Source organism: Ursus arctos, unplaced genomic scaffold (assembly GCF_023065955.2).
Source record: "Ursus arctos isolate Adak ecotype North America unplaced genomic scaffold, UrsArc2.0 scaffold_16, whole genome shotgun sequence".
Lineage (NCBI taxonomy): Eukaryota > Metazoa > Chordata > Mammalia > Carnivora > Ursidae > Ursus > Ursus arctos.
In genome coordinates, this window is record NW_026622830.1 from 30878892 (window position 1) to 30904635 (window position 25744).

At 38.4% G+C, this 25744-nt stretch overlaps 1 protein-coding gene and 1 long non-coding RNA gene across 8 annotated transcripts in view; one reads left to right on the top strand and one right to left on the bottom strand.

Annotated features, from left to right (window-relative positions):
• The window catches only part of MCM8 (minichromosome maintenance 8 homologous recombination repair factor), a 39934-nt gene extending 28473 nt beyond the window's left edge, over positions 1–11461 (top strand). For all 4 annotated transcript variants that reach the window (XM_044385695.3, XM_044385694.3, XM_026503043.4 and 1 more), the window contains 6 exons: positions 1897–2092; positions 3970–4189; positions 4489–4698; positions 5731–5807; positions 9284–9473; positions 11282–11461. In XM_044385695.3, the coding sequence (XP_044241630.2) occupies positions 1897–2092; positions 3970–4189; positions 4489–4698; positions 5731–5807; positions 9284–9473; positions 11282–11374 (986 nt within the window). In that variant the 3' untranslated portion in view covers positions 11375–11461. The remainder of the gene's footprint in view (positions 1–1896; positions 2093–3969; positions 4190–4488; positions 4699–5730; positions 5808–9283; positions 9474–11281) is intronic.
• The window catches only part of LOC113258361 (uncharacterized), a 44439-nt gene that overhangs the window by 17731 nt on the left and 964 nt on the right, over positions 1–25744 (bottom strand). The window contains exons 2-5 of one of the 4 annotated variants that reach the window (XR_003317200.4): positions 24082–24169; positions 21988–22109; positions 17844–17932; positions 1728–2056 (exon numbers count right to left, since the gene is read on the bottom strand). This is a non-coding gene — a long non-coding RNA (uncharacterized LOC113258361). Of the gene's footprint in view, positions 1–1727; positions 2057–17843; positions 17933–21987; positions 22110–24081; positions 24170–25744 lie in introns of those variants that run through there. The other 3 variants (XR_003317202.4, XR_006409967.3, XR_006409965.3) reach the window with 3 other exon arrangements.

Below are 25744 nucleotides of genomic sequence, written 5' to 3' on the forward strand. Positions count from 1 at the left end.
ACAGGTATAGATTGCTTCTTTCACTTCCCATTTCACAACCACCATCACATTTGTGATCATTTGTTTAAAGACTGTTTTAAAACTTTACATTAAGTGGGGGGATTTGGTCGTCCTGTTAACTGCCATATTCACATTGCCCAGTACATAGGTGCACAGCAAATACTTGCTGAATACATTACTATTACTTAGCCCAGAAGAATTCTAGATGCCTTGGAGCTGAAAATAAGGTGAATATTATCCTTTTACTCTCAGAGGACTTAAGAATTTAGAGCTATTACTTTATAATTAGAAGTTTTGCTGTATTTTAACCCATTTCATTGGATGTTTTTCAGGATTTGACTGATAGTTTGTAAGAAATCCAGTTGCAGGGCTCAGCAAGAAGGGATCTCTAATTAAGCTTTGCTACTTAAGTTTCTCTTGGTGATGCTTTAACCCTATAGAAAAAGATGTTCCTATGCATGTGTCAGGCAGTGCCCAGATTCCAGTCAGGGTCGCTCATTCCTTTGTTTGCCAGTGACCTCCACATTTCTGAGTCCAGATCCTCTCAGCGCCCACTTCCTTGATACTTTACCTCCTTGGTTTCCAGGACATTACACTCTTCTGGTTTTCTTTTTATTTCATTGACTGTTCCTTCTCAGTCTTGTTCTTTATCTCCCCAACTTTAACTGGTTGGCACCTTCAGATGCTTTGTTTATGTACCTTTTTCTTCTTAGTCTATGCTTACCTTCTTGATGATCTTAGCTAGTCCCATGGCTTTGCCTACCTATTTGCTGAAAATTTCCAAATTTGTATCTCTTCTTCCTTATACTCTAGGCATATATTTCTTATTGCCTGTTATTGCAGTATTTCCATAACTTCTTCAAACTTAACATGTCCTAAACTGAAATCCTGATGTTCCCCTTTAAACCCGTTCTTATAGCCTTTCCCATCTCAGTGATAATTCCATCCTTCTCTTTGCTCAAATCAGAAAATGTACAGTCATCCTTGACTTTTGCTTATACCCCATATCTAGTCTATCAACAAATATTATGGGCTCTACTTTGCATATATACCCAGCATCCAGCCTCTTCTCCAGTGCTGCTGTCATCTCTTACATGGATTATTAGTGTGATCTCATAGTTGGAACACCTGTGACCACCCTTGCCCTTCCTGTTCTTTTAACAAGGCAGAGCAATCTCGTTAAAACTCAGATCAAGTTATTCTCCTCAGAACCCTCCAGTGGCTCCCTATCGCACTCTGAGTGAAAGCTCAAGGCTTGCCAGTGGTTCAGGGCTATTCACATTCTGGCCTTTTAATCACCTCTTTTGCCGCATTATCTACTACTCTCCTCTTATTCTCCAGCTACAATGGCCTTCTTGCTATACCTGGGACACCACCAGCACTCCAGGCACATTCCATTCCTGCATTAGGCTTTTGTATTCATGCTTCCCTTACCCCAGATAGGTCTGCAAGGTTTGGTCCCTTTCCACCTTGAAGTTTTTGCTCATATGTCCTCTCCTTACCCAGAAAACTGATCTTATATAATTATGCCTAACTCTTGTAGTTGTTGAAATATACTATCTTTTGAATATGTATATATCTTATCTCACTTGTTTGAATGTACGTCTTTGAGCTTTTTGAGGGTCACTCTCATATCTTCATTTTTATAGCCCTCACACCACAGTGCCTTGCCTATGGAAAATGCTGAATGAAGAAAATACTACATTAAAGTTAATTAAGACAAGTGTTTTATTTGCTGTAAAATAAGCACAAATTCTCAACCGTATGACATTTTATAATTTTAACTGCTGGAAACAATTACAAATAATTCTTTATTGTGAAACAGTTTCCATCCTGTAAGATTTGGAACTTGACCAGAGAAAGCTTTTTGTCTGTATTATTTTACTGTGATTGTAGGTATTTGTGGGATAGATGAATTTGATAAGATGGGGAATCAACATCAAGCCTTGTTAGAAGCTATGGAACAGCAAAGTATTAGTCTTGCTAAGGCCGGCATGGTTTGTAGCCTCCCTGCAAGAACATCCATTATTGCTGCTGCAAATCCAGTTGGAGGCCACTACAATAAAGCCAAAACAGTTTCTGAGAATTTAAAGTAAGTCTCTTCCCATATTTATACCTTTAATATATTGAATCCTTATAAACCAATGAGAAAAAGATAACTGAGGACATAATAGTTCACAGAAATGGTAAGTTCCAGTAAATGTACAAAAACATGTTTGAGCATTACAAATTAAAACAGTGAAGTATCATTATTGATAGCTATTAGATTGGCAAACATTTTAAATATTAATAATCATTACTGGCAAAGGGTTGGGGAAATGGATTCTCACATTCAAGTTAGCATACTGAAGGACAACTGGCATGTTTATCACTATTTTTTTTTGAGAGAATGAGCACGAGCAAGTGGTGGGGGGTACAGGGGGCAGGGAAAGAGAGATCTCAAGTGGGCTCCACAGCCAGTGCGGAGCCTGACTCAGGGCTTGATTTTACAACCCTGAGATCATGACCTGAGCTAAAATCAAGAGTCAGACGCTTAACCGAATGAGCCACCCAGGTGCCCCTGTTTATCAATATTTGAAACGTACATTCAATTTGTTTTTAGCCAGGTCTACTTTCAGGAATCATACCCACAGAAATAGTCACACAAGTGCACAGAGGTATATTTACAGGTTGGGTATGATGGCATTATCACAACCAAAAATTGGAAATAACTTAAAATGCCCTTTGCTAAGGATGTGGTTAAACTATGGCAAGGTTGTGCGGTGGAAGGTAGCAATTACAAAACTGGAAGTTGCTGTGTGTGCTGATAGCTCTGTGCTTTACTGTTGAAAGAGCACATTATGTTCTCATCGACAGGGTGTGATCCCACTTCCAGAAACAAAGTTTGTATTTGTGTGTATGCTCTCTCTTCTCATTTGTTCTATATACGTTGGAAAAAAGGTATAGGAAAGGGGAAATAGACTGAAATGATGCAAAAGTGAGGAAAAAACAAAAGAATGCCTCATGTGAAAAATTGGAAACTTAAATTCTAGAGAAAAAAACCAAATTTTCTAATGTTTGATGATAATGTGTACCTTTACTATGGAAATGATACATAGCAAAATACACAGTTCTTCTTGGAGATCCTGTACCACCACCACCAAAAAAGTCAATCTATTCGTTTTTCTTAGTAAAGTGAAAACGTGCTATATTGGAAAAATCAGAAAGATCCTATTGAACAAGGACTTGGATTCTGGTGTTTAGAGGTACCCAAACCTGCTTTGGGGCCTTGGCCAAATTCTTTAATCACTCTGGATTTTAGTTTTCTTTTCTCAAATAGAAGGATTATCTGATTGGTGGGATCAGGGAAGATGACAAAGTAGAACAGAGCATTTTTATTATAATGATAATAAAGACTTTTTTCTTTAAGAGAGGAAGAGAGGGAAATGGGGGAGGGGAGAGGGAAAGACAGAATATTAATACAGAAAACAGAGATTGTGGGACGCCTGGATGGCTCAGTCGGTTAAATGTCTGCCTTTGGCTCAGGTCATGATCCTGGGGTCCTGGGATCGAGTCCCGCATTGGGCTCCTTGCTCAGCAGGGAGCCTGCTTCTCCCTCTGCTTGCAGCTTCCCCTGCTTGTGCTCTCTCTGTCTCTCTCTCTCTGGCAAATAAATAAATAAATAAATAAATAAATAAATAAATAAATAAATAATTTTAAAAAAGAGATTGTGTGAGAAGGGGCCTTATCCTCAACCTACCAAAGGTGGTAGGTACATACGTGGCTTATTTACATGTTGAAGGGTGTATGGCCTGGTGTCTCTCCAGAGTTGGTGCATATATCAAATCCAAAAGCTATTGCTTGTTTCTTTAACCTAAATTAGTTTATTTTTTTAAAGTTGTACATGGAAATTGAATAGTAAACAAGTTAGTAAACAGTTTTCTGTTTTGATTCCAATCATTGTTTTTTTCTTTCTTTTATGCCTCTTAGAATGGGGAGCGCCCTGCTATCCCGATTTGATTTGGTCTTTATCCTGTTAGACACCCCAGATGAGGATCACGATCACTTACTCTCTGAACATGTGATTGCAATAAGAGCGGGAAAACAGAGAGCTGTCAGTAGTGCTACCATAGCTCGCACGAATAGTCAGGATTCAAATACGTCCATACTTGAAGTGGTGTCTGATAAACCTTTATCAGAAAGATTAAAGGTAGGCTTCTCTTTCTTAATCATTCATTTCGGTTCTGTTTGAATGTCAGAGTTTGGGGTGTTGCTTATTGTAGAGCAGTGGTATATCGCTTTCCTGCCAAAACCTTTTATATTACAATAGTAGGGTTTATGTAAACTTCATTTGAAATCATCTAAGCCAGCTATACTCAGAGCTGGAACTACAGTGTTTGGCTTATTTGGAAAGTCTTTTAGAATTTTTTATGTGTCTCAACAAGTTATTTTAACAGAAAGATTTTATTTGCTATCCTTATAATCTTGGACCTTTTTATCATGCTTTAGGTAGTTCCTGGAGAAACAATAGATCTAATTCCCCACCAGCTATTGAGAAAGTACATTGGTTACGCTCGGCAGTATGTCTATCCGAGGCTATCCACAGAAGCTGCTCAGATCCTTCAAGATTTTTACCTTGAGCTTCGGAAACAGAGCCAGCGGTTAAATAGCTCACCCATCACCACTAGACAGCTGGAATCTCTGATTCGTCTAACAGAGGTTTATTTTAAGTTCATGTTTTCTGACTTAAAAATGGGGCAAGAGGTGATATGATTTCTCTCAATTTCCTGCATAATTAACTCAATTTTTCTTCCAACTGAGAGACATTAGAAATGGATGTATAAAATTTTTTTTTTTTAAAGATTTTATTTATCTATTCAACAGAGATAGAGACAGCCAGCGAGAGAGGGAACACAAGCAGGGGGAGTGGGAGAGGAAGAAGCAGGCTCCTAGCGGAGGAGCCTGATGTGGGGCTCGATCCCATAACGCCGGGATCACGCCCTGAGCCGAAGGCAGACGCTTAACCGCTGTGCCACCCAGGTGCCCCGGATGTATAAAATTTTTAAAAAAATGTTTGGTCATATCTGTATCATAACTAATCAAAGTATATCCACTTCTTTGTAGGCACAGGACCAGTTACATACCATTCAACTCCCCCGCCCTTAATTGACATTTAAGACTCCTGGAGTGTGACAAGTGGTTAGGTTAATTAAGGATTCTGAGATTCTAAGTTGAATATATGGAAACATGGAATGTGTCAGTATTTGATTTGATACACGACAGGCCCATAAGGATTGTACCTATTTTTCTAATAGCAATAATATTTATTCACAGGTTTGGAATGCTAAGAGAACTCTGGCAATTGAAATTAGCTAGAGTTTGGGCTTTTTGCATTTAAAATCAGATTATCCTTCTATGTTGTTTTAAAAAATTGGTTAGACATGATTTCCTGAAAGTAAAAGGCAAGGAAAAACCAAGTGTATTTCATAATCAAATTTTCTGAAATGAACATTCCAAAAGATATATGTTAGTAGATACAAATAGGTTTTCATCCATATTTTAAATGAGTGTTTGCATACTTAAGTTTTCAGATAATTTTATTCTGACTTTCCATATTACAGTCTCCCTCCCCCCAAAATCAGTTTTTGTGTGAAATGAATAAATGAAATAAGCTTCAACATATTATACCCTGCTCAAACAATGTAAATGTACTTACTTTTGTTCTCTAAAAATACTTGTTTTCTTTCAAAGGCCCGAGCAAGGTTGGAATTAAGAGAGGAAGCGACCAAAGAGGATGCTGAGGATATAGTTGAAGTTATGAAATACAGGTACGATTAAATTTTAAATGCTGTTTTAAGTGAAATATCAGTCATCTTTTCATCTCAAATTATATATTAAGGCCAAGCAAAATTATTTTTACATAGCTTGTTTGATTCTCTGAACAAACTATACTTTCTTGGTTTAAAATATTTGTGTAGAGGGGCGCCTGGGTGGCGCAGTCGTTAAGCATCTGCCTTCAGCTCAGGGCGTGATCCCAGCATTCTGGGATGGAGCCCAACATCAGGCTTCTCCACTAGGAGCCTGCTTCTTCCTCTCCCACCCCCCTGCTTGTGTTCCCTCTCTCACTGGCTGTCTCTCTCTGTCAAATAAATAAATAAAATCTTTTTTAAAAAAATTTGTGTAGATAATCTTTATATTAAAAATTTTTTTGAATGGATAATACATTCACGTAGTTCTAAAATCAATTCAAAAACACCTATTTTGAGAACGCTCAAAAGCAACAACCTCGTAATGGGTAAAATCATTAGCACTTAATGACTACTAACCCTTTTGACCAATTCCTAACATATTATCTTTTGTCTCTTGTCTTGGTTTAATATTACACAGTGCTTGGACTGTCCATTTTCTCTTTTACATGATTCAGTACTAGGGTCTGAGGAGTCTTAAGAGATAAAATTTTTACCAAGCTGGCTTCATTCCCTCTCCAGTTGACTTCATTGTGTTGGAGACTCTCCAGTTGCCATTTGTAAGCAACCAGGTAGTCCAGGAATTACTAGACTGTCTCCTACAACGTGCTGCCAGAGGTTCAGTGTACTAGCACGTGACATAAAGGAATGGCCACAAATACCAGTTATCTGCCTGACTTCTGGTAGACCAGACCAATTAGAAACCTAGAGATTGCCCTAACAGAGATCCTTTTTTCACTAGAAAACTAAGTCAGTGAATCTAACAAAAATTCCAGAAAATCTGGGTTCTAACTTTTTTTCCCCAATTAAAAACAATGACCAACAGTACGGACTTCTTGTTTAGTGACCAAAAGTTGCCTCTTTGTTTACAGTCTTTCTGAGCATCTTGCTCTTAAACTCTCCACGTGGGGAGTTGGAGCTAACATTTCCTTTTCCATTTAATGATCTCTCACCCTTTGGGCCTTCTGGTGCCTGGCTGTACTGACCAGTGTCATGTGCTTCTACTTCATAGACTTGTGGCTATCGAGCAAATCAGGGATCAAACTACCTGTCACACTCTCTTACCTGTAACATTCTACTTTTGAGGCTTTACCCTTCCTTAGTTTCTGTAGGTGTTAGATGCCAGACATTGCCTCAAGCAGCCATCTGGTATTTCTCCACAGTAAGTCCACTGGTCTGATTTGTTCTCATATCTGAGCACTGCACTTAAGATAAATTACTCTTTAAAACTTTTCAATAAAAATGGTATATTTCTCATTTATAATTAGTTCTGTGTGTCTGAATCTTCATGTCGGACAGTGTTTACATGTACTTTTCCATCCAAGAGGAACTCTTTAGCATTTCTTGTAGAACTTTGTATTTGTTTTTATTGCTTCTCAAAATTGCCCTGCTGGTAACTCTGAATTAGCTTTAGGCTGTCAGTTTACTTCTGGGCTTCTGAAAAAAGATAGCTCATCATTAACTATAAACAGTACCTACATGAGATTACCACTTTGTTTCCGTGAATTGAGTGTGCCTTACTGGCTTTCATAAAAATTTTCAGATAACGAGAATAGGCTGATTCCTAGTGATTGGAATTAACTATTGTTACTTCCATAGTATATTTCAAGACCCAGTTAAACACGCTGAGACTAGATTGTGAATTATCCATTTTGTTATTCTTACCATGCTTTCTAACCTTAGTCTGTACTCTATAAGAGAAGGGACCTTATCTGTTATATTTACCAGTGTACTTCTAGGATCCAGGGTCATACCTAGCACACAGTATGCCCTCAGTAAATGTACTGCATTGATAGTAAAGTTGACCATAGTAATCACTTTTCATTCATTAGCTTTTCTATTTCAGAGATTCCCTGTCTTAAGTTTTTGAATGTTTGCCCTTAATGTGTTTTTGAACCTGTAAAATTACATTTTAACTCAGAAGCAGAAGCCAAAATAAGAAAAATCTAAGCTGTGATACAGTTCATCATAGTTATCAAAGCACATAGCTATAAAAACTAAATGTTTATGGGTAGAAGTTAGCATAAGTTATCTTTAAAATTAAAAATGTACTAGGAAGTACAGGAGAATAGAGCCACCTTCAAAGATGAAAGATAATTGAGTTTTTTCTCTTTCCAGAAAGTGGCTTAGATATTTATAAATCTTCACGTCTGAAGCCGTATAGCTCAGATTCAAATCCCAGATATGCACTCATTTGCTGTGTAACCTTTGGCAAGTCACTTACCTTATTAGACTTTGTTCTTTCATAAAATGGGAATAAGAATAGTCCCTAAATCAGAGGATTGTGGGACTAAATGGGATAGCATATGGTGATTAAATATAATTAAGGTGAACATAAGTTGTTAATAATTAACATAGTAGCTTAGAGCATTTTTGAAAAGTATCTTATGAGAAATAAGCTCTCGTTCATTATATCTTTTTACATTAATTATATTATGTTTACTTTTATTATAGTCTTATTTGGATGACTCCTATTTGTAACTTTCTCTTTCATGTAGGCTCTTATTCAGGGAACAAAATGAAGCTATGCTTTTAGTAACCCTGTAAACTCATTGCTATAAGCTCCTTAAGGGCAGGAATTACATCTGTTTTATTCACCACTACAAGTCTACTGCCTAGCAGGTGACCAATTTATATTTGATTAACCAATTCCTGATTTAAATGACATCTTTGCCTGTAAGCCATGCTGTGAAATTATATCTGTTCCATTGTAGAGGCGGGGAATCAGCCATAGAACTGTATTATAGATGATGGCTAACTGTATCTCTGGTGTTTTCAGACTTCTGGCTAAAATCTATAAAGTACATATCTCTTTCTTTAATGATACTGTGAAAATAAGAGGAAGCAGCAGAGAAATGGAAATAATAGGTGGATCCTTTCATATCTAACCGTCATTACTGCAAGTCAGCAAAAACCCTTCTAGTTCATTCCCCCAGTATTTTTAAACATCTTTCATTTGTCAGATGTTGCACTAGGAGCTAGGAACATATCTTTATCTTCTAAAGCCTAAATTTAGTATGTTTAGAATTTCTTTTTTTCATGAATCAAAAAGAATGTTCCAGGTATTTATATCATAGTTTATCAACCCTGTATTCTTATGCTTTTCTCTTCTCAAATGCACAAGTTTCTTACAAGTGATAACTGTGTCCAAAAATGTTTTTATCTCCACATAGTTCATACCATCATGAATTTCATAGTGGCCATTCAATCAGTACATGTTTAAATCTTTGCTACATGAACCTCATGGTTGGTTACACATTTTTCTTCTTATAACCTGGGACAAAAATTTTATAGCCATGCCACACTGGGTAACTTTGTTTTTCTCTCCTTTTATTAAGCATGCTAGGAACTTATTCTGATGAATTTGGGAACCTAGATTTTGAGCGATCCCAGCACGGTTCTGGAATGAGCAACAGGTCAACAGCAAAAAGATTTATTTCTGCTCTCAACAACATTGCTGAAAGAACTTACAATAATTTATTTCAATTTCAACAACTTCGGCAGATTGCCAAAGAGCTAAACATTCAGGTATGATAAACCAAATACTTAATCTTTTTTACGACAATCTCATGAGGTCTTTATTAAGTATAGCACTTTTAAATATCAAAAGATTTGGATGACTGTGGAAAACGGTACAAAAGTTCCTCAAAAAATTAAAAATAGAATTACCCTATGATCCAGCAATCATATTACTGTGCACCTACCCAAAGAATACAAAAACACTAATTCAAAGTGATATATGCACCCCTGTGTTTATTGTAGCAATATTTATAATAGCCAAATTATGGAAGCAACCTAAGTGTCCATCAACAGATGAATGGATAAAGAAGATGCAGTGTATACACACACACACAAAGGAATATTACTCAGCCATAAAAAAAGAATGAAATGTTGCCATTTGCAACAACATGGATGGAGCTAGAGAGTATAATCCTAAGCAAAATAAGTCAGTCAGATAAAGACAAATACCATATGATTTCACTCATATGTGGAATTTAAGAAACAAAACAAACAACAACAAAAAAAAGACAAACCAAAAACAGACTCCTAACTATAGAGAACAGATGGTTACCAGAGGGAGGGTGGGGGGAGGGGATGGGTGAAATTGGTGATGGGGATTAAAAGTATTTATCAGGGATACCTGGCTGGCTCAGTGGGTGGGGCATGCAGGCCATGATCTCAGGGTGTTGAGATTGAGCCCCAAGTTGGGCTCTGCACTCAGCAGGGAGTCTGCTTAAGCTTCTCTCTCCCCCCTTAGGGACCCCTAAGTCCCTCCCCCCCATGTGTGCTCAATCACACGTGCGTCCTCTCTCAAATAGATAAGTAAATCTGTAGAAAAAAATAAAAACAAATCTTTTTTTAAAAAAAGTACACTTAGGAGGAGCACTGAATAATATGTGGAATTGTTGAATCACTATATTGTACACCTGAAATGAATATAACACTCTTAACTATTACTGGAATTGAAATAAAAAAATAAAATGGAGATTGAAAAAAATAATAAAAGATTTGGACTATTTCAAAATATAAGCTTATTTTCTTTACTTAAGCTATGAAATGAGCTGCTCAGAGCTCTAAAAAAAACACAGGTTTTTATCTAAAACACATACCTACCTCTTTTTCAGTATCTTGACAGTTGGGAGAAACATAGCAAGACTCACTTTCCATGTTTTTTTTTTAAATCCCTTGTGGGCAAGTCATCTTAACGTCTTTGAATCTCAGTTTCCTCATTTGTTAAATAGACATGATTCCACCTGCTCTACCTACTTAAAAGTTTTAGTGAAAATGGATGTAATACAACTTGAAGCACAGAAAAGTTTATATGGAAAACTGCCCACTTAATTTCAGAATTGAAGCGAGTCTAACTTTTGTTTTGAAGCTAATCTAAAACAAATATTAAAAATACTCTGGGGACGGCTGGGTGGCTCCTTCGGTTAAGCGTCTGCCTTCATCTCAGGTCATGATCCCAGGGTCCTGGGATCGAGCCCTGCGTCAGGCTCCCTGCTCACCGGGGAACCTGCTTCTACCTTTCCCTCTGCCTCTCCCCCAGCTTGTGCTCTCTCTCTCACACACTCTCTCTCAAATAAATTAATAAAATCTTAAAAAAAAAATACTCTGGATACTGGAGTTTTATTTTTTATCAGCTCAGCTAATCAACTAGAATAGAATCTCAGAATTGAAAGCTCATATGTGAGCAGTTTTCTCTATGAGGAAATACAAATAAATGTATTTGCCCAAGAAACTTGAGAATTGTATATTTCTGTTTGAGAGATTCCTTTTATAAATCATATTTTTGCATATTACTTAATGGGCTGTTTTTTGATATTTTATTCCAGGTTGCTGATTTTGAAAATTTTATTGGATCACTAAATGACCAAGGTTACCTCTTAAAAAAAGGCCCAAAGGTTTACCAGCTTCAAACTATGTAAAAGGACTACCAAACCAGCACCTCCTGGGATTATTAGCAGTTTAAAACCATCTCTGTAATAAAGAATACATTAAAAAAAAAAAAAAAACCCACGTTCTCTAGAAAATGACGTCCTAAAGGTAATGTAATAGGAAAAGAGTGTTAATTTAAGAAGTGATAAAGTCAGGTGCTAATTTTTTACAGCTCTTCTGAAAGATTAAAAATAAATTGTTTAGGGGCTCCTGGGTGGCACAGCGCTTAAGCGTCTGCCTTCGGCTCAGGGCGTGATCCCGGCGTTATGGGATCGAGCCCCACATCAGGCTCCTCTACTATGAGCCTGCTTCTTCCTCTCCCACTCCCCCTGCTTGTGTTCCCTCTCTCGCTGGCTGTCTCTGTCTCTGTCGAATAAATAAATAAAATCTTTAAAAAAAAAAAAAAAAAAGAAAAGAAATTGTTTATATTTTTAAATGATATATATTTTTTCATAGTTTTATTTTTGGCCTCTTTTATTCTTATAAATATTTCATAGTTTTTTTTTATATTAAATATCCATCTGGGTAAGTATTTGCAAAGTTACATCTTAATGTTTAAATAGTTCTGACACACAAATACTGAATTTCTTTCAGAAATAAATTGAAACCAACTTTCAATTCCAAAAAAAATTGGAAATATTTTATATTGACATATTTAACATCTTAGCTACTGAAAAAAAATTTAAATGCTTTTTGTTCTAGTAAAGTTAAATATGTACTTGTTTTAATTCAATAGCTGTGCAAGGCTATATTAAAACCAAGTAGCCTCATTAACTTACTACAGAGAAGGTGAGAATGCTCTTCTCCTAAACCCTTCTGTATGGTTACACATACACACACACACACACTTTCCCATTTTATTCCAATTTAGTTATATGTCATCATTTTCTTTTAAAGATTTTATTTATTTATTTGACAGACAGTGAGAGAGGGAACACAAGCAGGTAGAGTGGGAGAGGGAGAAGTAGGCTTCCAGCTGAGAAGAGAGCCCAGTGTGGTGCTCGATCCAGATCATGACCTGAGCTGAAGGCAGACGCTTAGTGACTGACTCAGGCGCCCCATATATATCATGATCTTATATATTAAATCTATATTTAGCCTCAGCATTATTATGACTATTGAGTATTACTCATTTCCTTTCTTGTACAGGACTTTTTGTTTTCCTTAGAGTTAATAATTAATTGTTTTTCAACTACTTAGCTTTCTCTGTATCTACCACTAATTTGGCCCTGAGGCTCAATTGCAAGTCTATGTCTCCTCTCAGAACATGCAAACAAATAGTCTATTTTAACTTCTTAGAGACCTCTCTCCTGGGTTTCTCGAGCATTTTCAAGTCTGAACTACACAGCTGTTATTTTGGGACTCCCATTTTCTGTCCCATTTCCTGACTTCTATGCCTTCCTCTTTCTTGTTTCACTGCCTCCTTTTGGTAGAACCCATCTTCTAGTAGCTTCCTGAGAAAGAGTTCATAAGGCAGACCTTACCCCTGGATTGATAGTTTGAGCATAGAATTTTAGTTTATAAAACTAAAAATAGATGTTGCTTGATTGTTTTAGTTTTCAGTGTTTCTGTTTAGAAATCCAAGGCCATTATGATTTTTATTCTTGGCACATGATCTCTTTTTTCTTGAGAAGGTACTTGGATCTTCCCTTTTCCCAGGTATTCTGAAATTTTATAATGTTTAAAACTATCCTGGTGGTTTCTCACGCCAAAAATATTGGTGTTATCTTTGTCTCTTTTTTTTCTCTTACCCTTTAATATTAGTCCATCAGCAAATTCACTCAGTACTTTTAATTACTTCCAGTTCCACTATTGTGGACCAAGCCACCATCTCTTGTCTTACTTTGTAAGGACAAAGACTTCACTTTATTCTGCTGCTGCTGCTGCTGCCCCAACAGATAAAACAGATTTTGACACATACCCATATGAGGTCAGTACACATACAGTGGGTGATTATATCACTTATAAATGAGGACACAGAACTTAACCAAAGTAGGTAAGCAACTTGATTTAAGAATATGAAAAATTTCAAGAGAATAAAAAGGATTTCTAGCAACAAGATGGAGGCATTCTCCCCTTTCTCTCCTGTGAAGTTGCTCAAAACCAAATAAGGAAACTGAAAAATAAAAATATATAGTCCATCTTCTGTAAACTAGGAAACAACTGAATCCCCAGACCCCAACACACTAGGAAAAGCTGCCCAATGCTATCAGGATGACCCAGGTAGCCTTAAAAGAGGGAAGAGGCTGAGATGATGCTGGTGGTGAATATTGTAGAAGAAACCAACAAAGTGTATTTCTTAAAATATACTTTACACCCCTTTTGGGGCAAAAAGTAAAACCCCATTTGCAGTAGTATGGATATGGCATACAGGTTGGCAGCAGCTTCTCAGGATCTTGCTGGAGTACAAGAAATAGATGAAGAGATGTTGAATGAGCAGTCATACCGATAAGCCATCTTGACAGAGAAAAAAAAATCTGGCTGCTCTCAGATTTCTCCAAAGCAATGTTCATCAGTAAAACAATGGAGTAATGCCTACAAGATTTTTAAGAAAGAACTTTATACCCAGATGTTTTAATCAAGTTTCTTAATTGCAAACCAAGAGTCAAACTTTAAAGAGCCAGATAGTGAAAATTTTAGGCTTTCTGGGCTATACGATCTCTGTCACAAATACTCCGTCATTTTAGCTCTAAAGCAGCTATAGATAATAAATGCGTGTGGTTGTGTTCCAATACAACTTTATTCATAAACACTAAAAGTTGAATTTCATAAACATTTCATGTTAAGAGTACTAAGTATTCTTAATTTTTAAAAACCATTTAATAGTAGGTAATGGGTCAGATTTGGTCCATTTGGTTATAGTTTGCAGCATCTTGGTTGCAAATAATAGAAACTGACTAACTTGATTAAGTAGGAAAATGAGATTTTCTTTAAAGAATTTTGGTTAGCTCACAGAATTGTTGGAAGACACGAACCAAAAGGCTAAGCTTCAAGATGCACTTTCTAAAACCATGCCTTAGAATTGACCTAAAGAGGAAGCCATTATCATCCTACTGCCACACAAGGCACTAGAGGAAAGTGTTGTGCCTCCATGGCTCATTGATACCACTTCTGTACCTAGGACACTGGGAAATGACTGCCCCTGGGGAGAGGTGTAAAGAATGTCCCCACCCACACAAAAAGAGCAACAAAGAGTTCTTCATGGGGTCTCCTTAAGTTGCTGCATCTGAAACAAATCTCATTAAGAAACATCTGATTGGGGTGCTTGGGTGGCTTGGTCGGTTGAGCGTCTGCCTTCAGCTCAAGTCATGATCTCGGGGTCCTAGGATTGAGCCCCGCATCAGGCTCCCTGCCCAGCGGGGAGCCACTTCTCCCTCTCTCCCTGCCCCCCCAACTCTTGCTCTCTCTCTCAATAAATAAGAACCTTTAAAAAAAAGAAGAGAAAGAAAAAGAAGAAAAGAAAGGGAGGGAGGGAGGGAGATAGGAAGGGAGATCCAATTGAAGAAGGCTAGGTTATATGCCCTTCCATAGAATGCTAGGGAAGGTTTTGGGTTCTGCTCTAGTGAGGCAAGACCAATAAAGCCAAACTTTCTCATTTGTTATGAGAGTGTTCAAATGGTACTAGACTGCCAGACAAACACCACTGATGTAAAAGCCAACAAACACGTCCTAACGTACAAGAACTCAGAAAGTGAGCCATTCTTGTAGAATCTACTAAGATACGACTTACAGCAAACTAGGTGAACAGAAGGAAAAACTGGCAATGTACATTGAATGTTTAACAGTAAGATAAACACTGAAGATAAATGTGAGGATAATTGCCATAGAACAGAAAGTAAATATTAAGTCCTGACTTTTGAAAAAAAGGAAGGAGGGAGAAGGTAAGTAGTGTAAATATGATATCTTCACCTTTAAAGGCTGGGGTAGAGGCCTAAAAGGTACAGAAAGCTGATAAATCTATTAATAGAATTAAAAGCATATTTCACAAAATGCTCAGATAACATCAAACAAAATAAAGGTAGATTAGAGAGAAGGACAAGGATATATACTACATAAATAGTATGTTCATATACTATATATATGTTTATACTATATGAGTATGTACTATATATATGCTATATACTATATACTATGCTATATATACTATATACTATATTCATATAGTATATTCATATAGTACACAGTGTATTATAAATATATAGTTATATATACACACACACTGACTATATAGGCATATAAATAAACTACACTGTGTTCAAAGAAGAAAATAATACTGTTTAAAAAGTCAAAGTTTATAACTATTATATAAAGTTATAGGGAAAATATGTTAATAAATTATCAGAAGAATCTCTTCTGGTTTTCTTCCATATTGTGTTGTCTGTTTGGTCTCCATTAATCACAAGGCCAAAGTAGAAGCCAAAATTGTTTACGTCTCCTCTGTGATCCCAGCTTTTGCAACTAACAAAGCCTCCAACCACAAACCCCAACATTTGTGTTTCACTTCCTCCCCAGTAAGGGACATCCCCACCTAAAAACTTCCCACAACTATAGCAATAAAGGCCTAGGGTTCCCCTTACTCTTGCCTCCTGACCAACCTGGGTGCTTCTCTACATGGCCCTTTGTGGCATGGTATGCCCCATTCTCTTAGTAAATGTAATTAATGCTTTCCAAAAGCAGTTGTCTGTCTCTTGTCTGTCAACTTACCATACCTGATTAAAACAAATCTCAGGTACAAATTTTAGAACAGAAAAAAAACAGAGCAAGAAAACATTACATCATGAAAAGTTTTTGAAATAAAAGCCTAACATATTCATGACGTCAGCTTAAACCTAAATATGTCACATTAATAAATGCAAATGGACTCAACTCACCTATTGAAACAAAAAGATTTTCAGATGGGTTCACAAACTGTTGTTTGCAAGATACACCTAAATAAATGTCATATATTACCTGCAAGCTAACACGAATCCCAGGAAACTCAGAAAACCACTGTAGATTAGAGCTAGGTGGATGGGGGGTGTGGAGCTATGGGGAGCAGCTACTGAACAGAACAATGCCTTTCATATCTTGCCCCTTGTTCACACTTTCACCTCAATTCCCACTGCTCTCATGTTCCTCAGTCTGTTTCCGCCACGCTGGTCTCTGCTGGTTCTAGAACATGCCAGGCACATTTCCTATCCGAGGGCCTTTGCACATGCTATTTGCCATCCAGTATGCTTTTCCACCAGAGAGCCACATGTCTCATCCTCCCAACTCCTTTGGGTTATTGCTCAAATGTCACCATCTTAGTGTCATCCTTCCTAGACACTGTTTAAAACTGCACTCCCCCCGGGGCGCCTGGGTGGCACAGCGGTTAAGCGTCTGCCTTCGGCTCAGGGCGTGATCCTGGCGTTGTGGGATCGAGCCCCACATCGGGCTCCTCTGCTATGAGCCTGCTTCTTCCTCTCCCACTCCCCCTGCTTGTGTTCCCTCTCTTGCTGGCTGTCTCTATCTCTGTCGAATAAATAAATAAAATCTTTAAAAAAAAAAAAACTGCACTCCCCCCAACCGTATCTTCCTTCTTTTGTTTCTCTGTAGCAATCAATACAATCTAATATACTATGTAGTTTATTCATCTTTTTTATGCCTGTTTCCTTAGTCCAGCTAGAATGTAAGCTCCATAGGGATAGGAATTTTTTACTCTTATCTTCACTGTTAAGTCCCCTGTTCCTATAGCAGTACCTGGCACGTGAGAGGCATGCAGTAAAATATTTGCTGAATGAAAGTCATTCTGGGGAAGAGGCATGTGAATGAGCTTCTCAGAATGCTCTGTGTATGAGAACATCTGTGTCCATAGATCTTCTCACTAAAGGAGCTTCACAATTAAATGGATGTCACCTATTCCATAAATGTCAGCTAGTCTCTCTCTCTAGCCACCCAGTCCTTGCTCAGTGAATTCATGACACACTGACCATGAGGCCAAGTTTGGCAGTTAGGCTTATGCTCACCAAGCCTAAACTTCCCCTCACCAGGGGTGACACACACTATCACTGAAACTTCCTCTCACCAAGGGTGACAAAGACTATCACCGTTGCTGAGTATCTAATTTGCCAGTGGACTAACCTATCCTGAAATAGCACAGTACCATGCTTCAAGGGGACTAGCTTGCCACTTGGTGGCTGATCACTGGGCCTCCAGGGGCAGCAATTTGTTTTCACTGAGGGTGAGAAGTGAGCTTATTTTGGATGTCTGTCCTTCCTGCCTTGCTTCTTTCAGCAGTGCCATATGTGAATTCACCATCGTGATATCCCACATAATATTTCTCCTGACGAAGTCATATTACGACTGAAAAAGGCAGTCGGTTGAAGTTCATATGCTACTGTCTTTACTATGTACCCCATTACCCAAAAGCATCTGGCCTTAGGGAACACTGGAATGGACAATGAAGATTCAGTTACGGCGCCAGCTAGGTGATAATACCTTGCAAGTCGGGGTATGTCCTACATGAACTTCTCCAAGCTAGTGACCACGTTATGGTTCTGTTTCTCCCATAGCCAGAATACACGGGCCTAGGAAACAAGGTACAAATTTTAGAACAGTTTCACTGTTAGTTCTTTTTTTTTTTTTAAGGTTTTATTTATTTATTCGACAGAGATAGAGACATCCAGCGAGAGAGGGAACACAAGCAGGGGGAGTGGGAGAGGAAGAAGCAGGCTCATAGCGGAGGAGCCTGATGTGGGGCTCGATCCCAGAACGCCGGGATCACGCCCTGAGCTGAAAGCAGACGCTTAACGACTGCGCCACCCAGGCGCCCCTTCACTGTTACTTCTAATAGCCAGTCATAAAATTTTGGTTTTGCATCCCCATAAAATTGGGCTTTACTAGCTAGAGGTCTTACTATATAAAGGAAGAATATGTCTGTCAGAGGACACAGCATGGCTCCATTGAACTGGAAGTTGAGATTGCCACCTAAACATACTGGGTTCTTATGCCTATGAAGTAGAAAACCAAAAGGATTAATGGGCCTGTAACTGAGAAGGAGGGGGAAACTGAGTCACCCCTATAAATGGGGCACGGAGGACATTTCTGAATCTTAGAGAATCTTCTGGGGCAGCTCCTACTATGTTCACATCCACCGGTAAGGGGTGATGGAAAGCTACAGGCAGGATCTCTAAAGGCTCAGACTCCTCAGGAATGAAGCTTTGAGTCACTCTACCAGGTAAAGAATCCACAGCAGCTAAGATGCTGACTGAGTGAAAAGGGAGTAAGGAATGGGAATGGAGGAAGATAGTTCTAATCATTAAGGACAACCTTAGGACCCTCATGAGCAGTTGGGGAGAGGTCTGCACTGTACATGAGCCAATTTGCCTACTTTCCCTCTTATTTTTCTCTAGTGTTTTAAATGGATTGGTGATAATTAACTTGATAATTTAGTCCTAAGGATAGAGGTTACCAAGGTGAGAATGTAGCTGAAATAGAAGAGGAATACGCACCACACTGTAGTCAGTGATGGGCCTGTATAAATAACTCTTTTATAAAGGAGGGAAATACGGTTCTTGCATTAACATGTTGTAGTCGCCGTTGTTATATAGAAGGTTATGAATGGGTAGAATTTCGTATATGCATATTGCCTAGCCAAAGAGGTGAAGGTCGTGAATACAGTGATTTAATACCCAACCTTCATTCCTACCTCCTAGTGTGCTTTCCTATCATGCAGAGACCAGGAAGCAAAGAAACGACATTTCCCAAACTCCTTTTGCAGCTAGCGTTCTGAGTGTGAGTTGGATTGTACTGATTAGACGTCCAGGGTGAGATCTGAAAGGTAGAAGTGAGGAGAGAGCCATCTTCCTCCCCTGCTTGTTTTTCAGTGGCATATGTAGTTGAGACATTTACTTTCTCTGCAGCAGAATTCCAGCAGTCGTTGAGAAGCAGCTGTGGTGTGATGGCCGCAGCCCCCATTCTCCACCTTTCTCGCTGTTGTGGGGGTAGTAGCTCCTGCAGCAAGCCAGACCTGCAACCTTTTTCTGGGAGTCAGTTCTGGAGACCCAGTGTGGAGTGGCCACTCCTCCGGCCCTTCCAACAATATTACAAGCACCCAATTCCATTTTGCAATCCTTCTTTTTATTGTGGCTACAGTGGTTTGTGTCTCCTGCAACTAAGCCCTCACGGATACGTTCCACCCAAATCATATACAATACTTACGGGTATAAGGCAATATTAATTCACAAAAACTGTATACTGGCTTTATCTGGAGTTATGGAGGTAACCACCAGAAGAACTAAAAACAGACAAGCTGTGTTAGGTTTGCTCTGGGGAGTCGGCCTGGGGATGGAAAGGTAGAGCATACCTACTGATTTCCATCATCAGCTTTTCTCCATGGTGGAATTAGTTGCCATGTGTACATACGGCTTCGATCGTCCCCAGGTTCTAGTCCCCACAACTTGTGACTATGTTAGGTTACATGGCAAAGGAAAATTAAGGTTGCTAGTCAGCTGACTCTAAAATTGGGTGGCAGGACTGATATAATCAGAAGGAACCTTAAAAGTGGCAGAGGGAGGCGGAAGGACAGCATCAGTGAGAGAAAAATGTGACTGCAGGAAAAAGGCCCAACAGACGAAACACCGTTGGCTTTTCCGATGGAGAAGGGAAAGGAATGTGGGTGGGGTTTAGAATCTGGAAAAGGCAAGGAAACAACGCTCTAGAGAGGAACACAGCCCCGCCAGTGCCTTGACTTAATTGAAGCCCAGCGAGACCCGGGTCAGACCCCGACCTACAGAGCTGTAAGGTCATAAATTTGTGTGAAGGCACCAAGTTAGTGGCAATGTGTTGCAAGAGCAACAGGACACCAATACAACATCTTATATACAGTATTCTAACAGTAGGAGCCGAAATGTAGTCATGACACTGAAAACCAGCTGGGAAAAAAAAGGCAAGTCATGTCATTCTGTTGTCTCCCGCTCTCCGAATTTTGGAGAGTCGCTCAGTGAAAAAGACTCTCAGCTAAAATTTCAGTTGTGGAAGTTTTTAACATTTTGTTATTGACATCTCCCCTACGAGACCATAAGATGCCCCCCCCCCCCGCCTTGGCTGTAGTTCTGTACCATCAGAGGTTACCTAAACAGCAGCTAGACTAGAGGTTCTTGTAAGCGACCCTGGCAGTTCTCAGAGAAAGCTCGCATACCTTCACCAAGGCCAAGAATAAAAAGGGAGGCACAGAATTTCTGGGTTGCTAAGTTAATACCTCTAGAAGAAAAGTTGAGGTGATCTTCCTGTGTTTTCTCTGCGTAATAGATGAGATTAGGGACTGTAAAGAACAAGCCCAAGACCTGACTCTTGGGAACACGGCAAAGGGCTCATAAGACCACCTGAACTCTGAACACAGAGGGTTGAGTGAGCACTGCCTGGTGCTTCTTACCTTGGGGTTGGTGAGTGGGTCTCTTGGGCGACAGGAATCCTTTAAACTTTACACAAAATTTGTGTTGCATATTTTTTTTTATAGCTTTTACCAGATTCTACAGGAGGTCTGGAAAACATCCCCTGGAAGACATTTTTTTTTATCTTTTAGGGGCTGGAGCCCAGATAGTGTACAAACATGTAAGTTCTCTGAGAATATAGACATGAGCAGATTGCCTAGAATCTAGGACGTGACTGGTATACAACAATTTTCTAAGTATTTGTGGAAAAAAAAAAAGGAAAGTATACAGTTAGGCTAATTTGCTTCCAGGGCAATGGGCTTGGAATTGTTAAGAACAGAAGAGAGAGGGTGGCTTTAATACCAGAAAATCCATCCCAAACTCTGGCTGACGTCTACACAAGTTGACCTTACTTTGGTAATACCTGGTTTTATTGGGCAAAATCTCAGTTTTAATGTGAAAACAGTGAAAAATATTTCAAAAGGGATCCAGTCCTGCACTTTGCTCATAATGTCAGAAGGGACCTAGTCTAACTCCAGTTTTGCCAAGACACAACTGTTTTTAATGCTCTCAGTACTGAGTTGCCCAGCCACGTACCCTCTTATCCTAATACCAGCATGTGCACCAAAAATAAGGTTATTAAATAACCTGATTCAACTGGGAAAAAAATTAATGTTGAGCTGTATGGAGACATGGTTTAGAAAAATATGAACAATAACAACTCTGCTCAATTCTTAAGGAATATGAAGTACATGCAGGAAATTAATAGCTGAAGAATACATACCATATTCAGAAACACTTTATTTTTTTCAGATTTTATTTATTTATATGAGAGCAAGGGAGCACAGGAGCAGGGGAGAGGGGCAGAGGGAGAGGGAGAAGCAGACTCCCCACTGAGCAGGGAGCCCAATGTGGGGCTCGATCCCAGGACCCTGAGATCATGACCTGAGCCGAAGGCAATAACCAGCTGAGCCACCCAGGTGTCCCCAAAAACACTTTAAAAAATAAAATTCTCATGCTTGCATTCCATTTTCAGTAATTACCCCTTTATTTCTTCTTATGTAATCTCTACACCCAACGCGGGGCTTGAGCTCATGACCCCAAAATCAAGAGTCACATGCTTCACCAACTGAGCCAGCCAGGTGCCCCTACATGAACCCCTTTAAAATTAATTAAAGTGCTTAGGATTCCGTGGAGGAAAAAAAAATTACCTGTGTTCACATTTGAAGGTTTCTCTCAGAAGTAAATCACTGAAGGAGTCCACAGCATTGGTTTAATTTTTTTCTGGTGGGGAATGAGGGTGATCTCACCTTCCAAAATTCAGTCACTTGTCCTGAAATAGAAAGGATGGATAATAACATTAAAATAGGGCACCCTAAGCAACAAAAAGGAAAACAAGGTTCTTAAATTTTTGACAGGAAGGAGGAATAGAATGGAAAATAAAGCAAGTCATACACTAAATAATGTTAAAAAGCCCTTTGTTACTTTTAAAATATTACAAAGGGAAGAGGGCAAATATATCGAAACCAACCTTTTTACTTCCTCGTTTGTAGATAACGCCTGCCTATGTGAGCATTTTTATTTCCTTTAGAGGTTCCTACGAGAATGGACTGCCTAAAAACTCTTAGGTGAAGACTTGACAGATCTAGTAGTACCAGCAGTACGTTTGCGGGAAGGAATGATGAAAAGTTAGTACTTTTGTGGGAAGGAATGATGAGAAGTTAGTACCAGAAGCTGACAAAAAAAAGAAATAGTTTAGATCTCTTAATAATTTAATCTCTTAGTAAATTAAACAGTGAGCTAAATTATAGAGTTCAGGTGGAGCTAATCTCTGCAAGTCCCAAGGAACTTGGCCCTGCAACTAATTTCCTCTCTTGTGTTTTAAATCTAAATCCAATCATTTTATTCCTTCCTATTTAAGTCTGTTAGTGTATTTATTACAATGATTAAACCTGCGCTTTATTTGGGTTACCAGTTACTGGATACTGGCTTTAGTGTCAATAATTATGGCTCACTCCTACAAGATTTAACTTGATTCCTAGAAAAGTAATTTCAATTTTCTGGTTTGCTTTAACTTCCGATCATTATTATTTATATAAGATCCATTTGCAAAGCTACTTCTTTGCATTGTCATTATTTTCTTCTGGTCCCAAGGAACAGAAAGTGGCTCAAGTTTAGTGTGTCCCAGACTAAAAAACTTACTATAAATAACAAACCTATGCCTCATTGTATGTCTGATATAAGGGAAGGGCAAGTTTGTCAATTTATCAATAGACAGAAAATATTAATAGATTTGGGATAGAGTGTTTTTTTTTTAAGCTCATGCTTCAAATAGAAGTGAAAGTAAGAAAGAATGATTGGGTTACAGAATTTGCAAAAGCCTAAGATGTGTTGCTATTTAGCACAGCCAGATTTTCAGTGCTTTGCAACTTACCAAAGCATAAAAGTGGCAAGATACGACTACTCTCTAAGGGCAGGATTTTTATTTTTACAACTTCCTCAGCAAAGGATCCATTAAAGGATAAGGAGCCAAACACAGGATAGCTGTGATTGCATGAAGATTTTAGTGGCTGTTAATAGCATTTATGTTTTCAAAGAACTAAAGTACACTGTTAACTGGCTAATTATCCAAGGTTAATTATTTACAATCTTTTTTCATATTCTTTTGCTCAATTAATGTTAGCACTTACATGATTGACTAGAGAAGTTGGGATAAGATACCTGACTAGCATATTTTGCTTTTTTAAAAAAATAATTCTAATAAAAAGGGTAGAGAGATAAAAAAATCTGAAATTAATTTCAAGCATGAAACTTAGGGTTTACATATGGATTTTTCGAAAAGATTTTATTTATTTGAGAGAGAGAGAGAGAGAGAGTGAGTATGAGCAGGGGGAGAGGCAGAGGGAGAAGCAGACACCCTGCTGAACAGGGAGCCTGCTGACTATGCAGGGCTTGATCCCAGGACCCTGAGATCATGACCTGAGTGGAAGGTAGACACTTAATGGACTGAGCCACCCAGGTGCTCCTACATATGGATTTTTATTTGGATTTTTGTTACACACTTACTTTTCTCATTATTTTTTCCCAATTTGGGGAAAAAGTTCAGTGACAGATTCCCAATTCCCTCAGACATGTGAGCTGCCCAGCTATTTAATTAATCTTATTGGATAGAAATTAATAATTATAGAATTTATAAAACAGAAAATGAACTTATTATGAAACAAATACTTTAGAATTTTTAGGTTTCCTCTGCTCTCCTCCAAACTGTTAGGAAATATGTAACACTCTACATACACTGTACATACCTACTACCTTATTATTTGGAATTGTTTTCCGGGGTTTTTGCATTTTCTCCATTCTTCATTCCAGATTGACCTGTTCATTTATTGACACCTGTCATGTTGTAGAAAATGAAATCAGAGACTAATACTTGGATATTCTCCTGTCTTAAAATGTTGGGGAAATGCATTGCTAGAAGCACTGTTACTCATTATTTATTTATTTTTTTAAAAGATTTTAAAATAATCTCCACACCCAATATGGGGCTCAAACTCACAAGCCCAAAATCAAGAGCCACACGTTCCACTGATTAAGCCAGCCAAGCATCCCTACTTTATTTTTTTTTTAATTTTTATTGTTAGTCACCGTACAGTACATCCTTAGTTTTTGATGTAGTGTTCCATGCTTTATTGTTTGCGTATAACACCCAGTGCACCATGCAATACATGCCCCTCTTTAATACCCATCACCAGCCTATCCCAATCCCCCACCCCCCTCCCCTCTGAAGCCCTCAGTTTGTTTCCCAGAGTCCATAGTCTCTCATGGTTCATTCCCCCTTCTGTTTACCCCCCCTTCATTCTTCCCTTCCTTCTCCTACCGATCTTCCTGCTATTTCTCATGTTCCATAAATGAGTGAAACCATATGATAATTGTCTTTCTCTCCTTGACTTATTTCATTTAGCATAATGTCCTCCAGTCCCGTCCATGTTGCTGCAAATGTTGGGTAATTGTTCTTTCTGATGGCTGAGTAATATTCCATTGTATATATGGACCACATCTTCTTTATCCATTCATCTGTTGAAGGGCATCTCGGCTCCTTCCACGATTTAACTATTGTGGACAATGCTGCTATGAACATTGGGGAAGCACCCCTACTTTTTAGTCCTATGTATTAATCTGTCATTGTCCTTTAGGCCAAAATGCCACACTTTACTGTCCTACTTCATACTTAGCAGTACTATCAGTAGTCCATAGTAAAGTTGGCTTTCTTAAAAAAAATATATATATATATATATACTAATATACTGTATTTTATTAAAATTTTTTTCCAGCTGTATTTGATCTGTAATTGGCATACATCATTGTGTACATTTAACATGATTATTTGAAACAACTATACGCTGGGAAATGATTACCACAATAAGAGAAAAGGCCACATAGTGCCAACTATTACAGGCAGATGCAGCAGGAACACTTGTGGAGCAGAGAGAAGAAAAATCCCAAGAAACAATGAGAAACTGTCTTAAATTAGGAAGAAGTGGAAGGAGTGAATAAAAGCAATTCAGTGAGTGCAAAAGCACAGGAGAGGCTGAAATACTGCCCATTCTCAACTGACAGGATTATCCAATGTCTGTCTATGAGAATTGTAGCTATTTGATTCCAATATGATTATTTTTAAAAAATTATTTTTACACTGCTAGTACAAAAAGTTTAACTTTTCTCTCAATGTCAGTATTTCAATATGTATATAAGAAATTAAAGATTTCTTTTGATAAATACTCAGATCTACAATGATTTTCAAATTCACTTGGTCTTTTCCTTTCCTAACTATGTGAACTAAGAGTTCAAGATCAACTTTAAGGTGGGTCTGTCATCACAGACAGGGCTTGGGGCGCGGGGGGGGGGGGGGGGGGGGGGGGGGGGGGGGCGAGTGGATAGCCCCCAGGCGGCAAGAACCATTCAAATCCA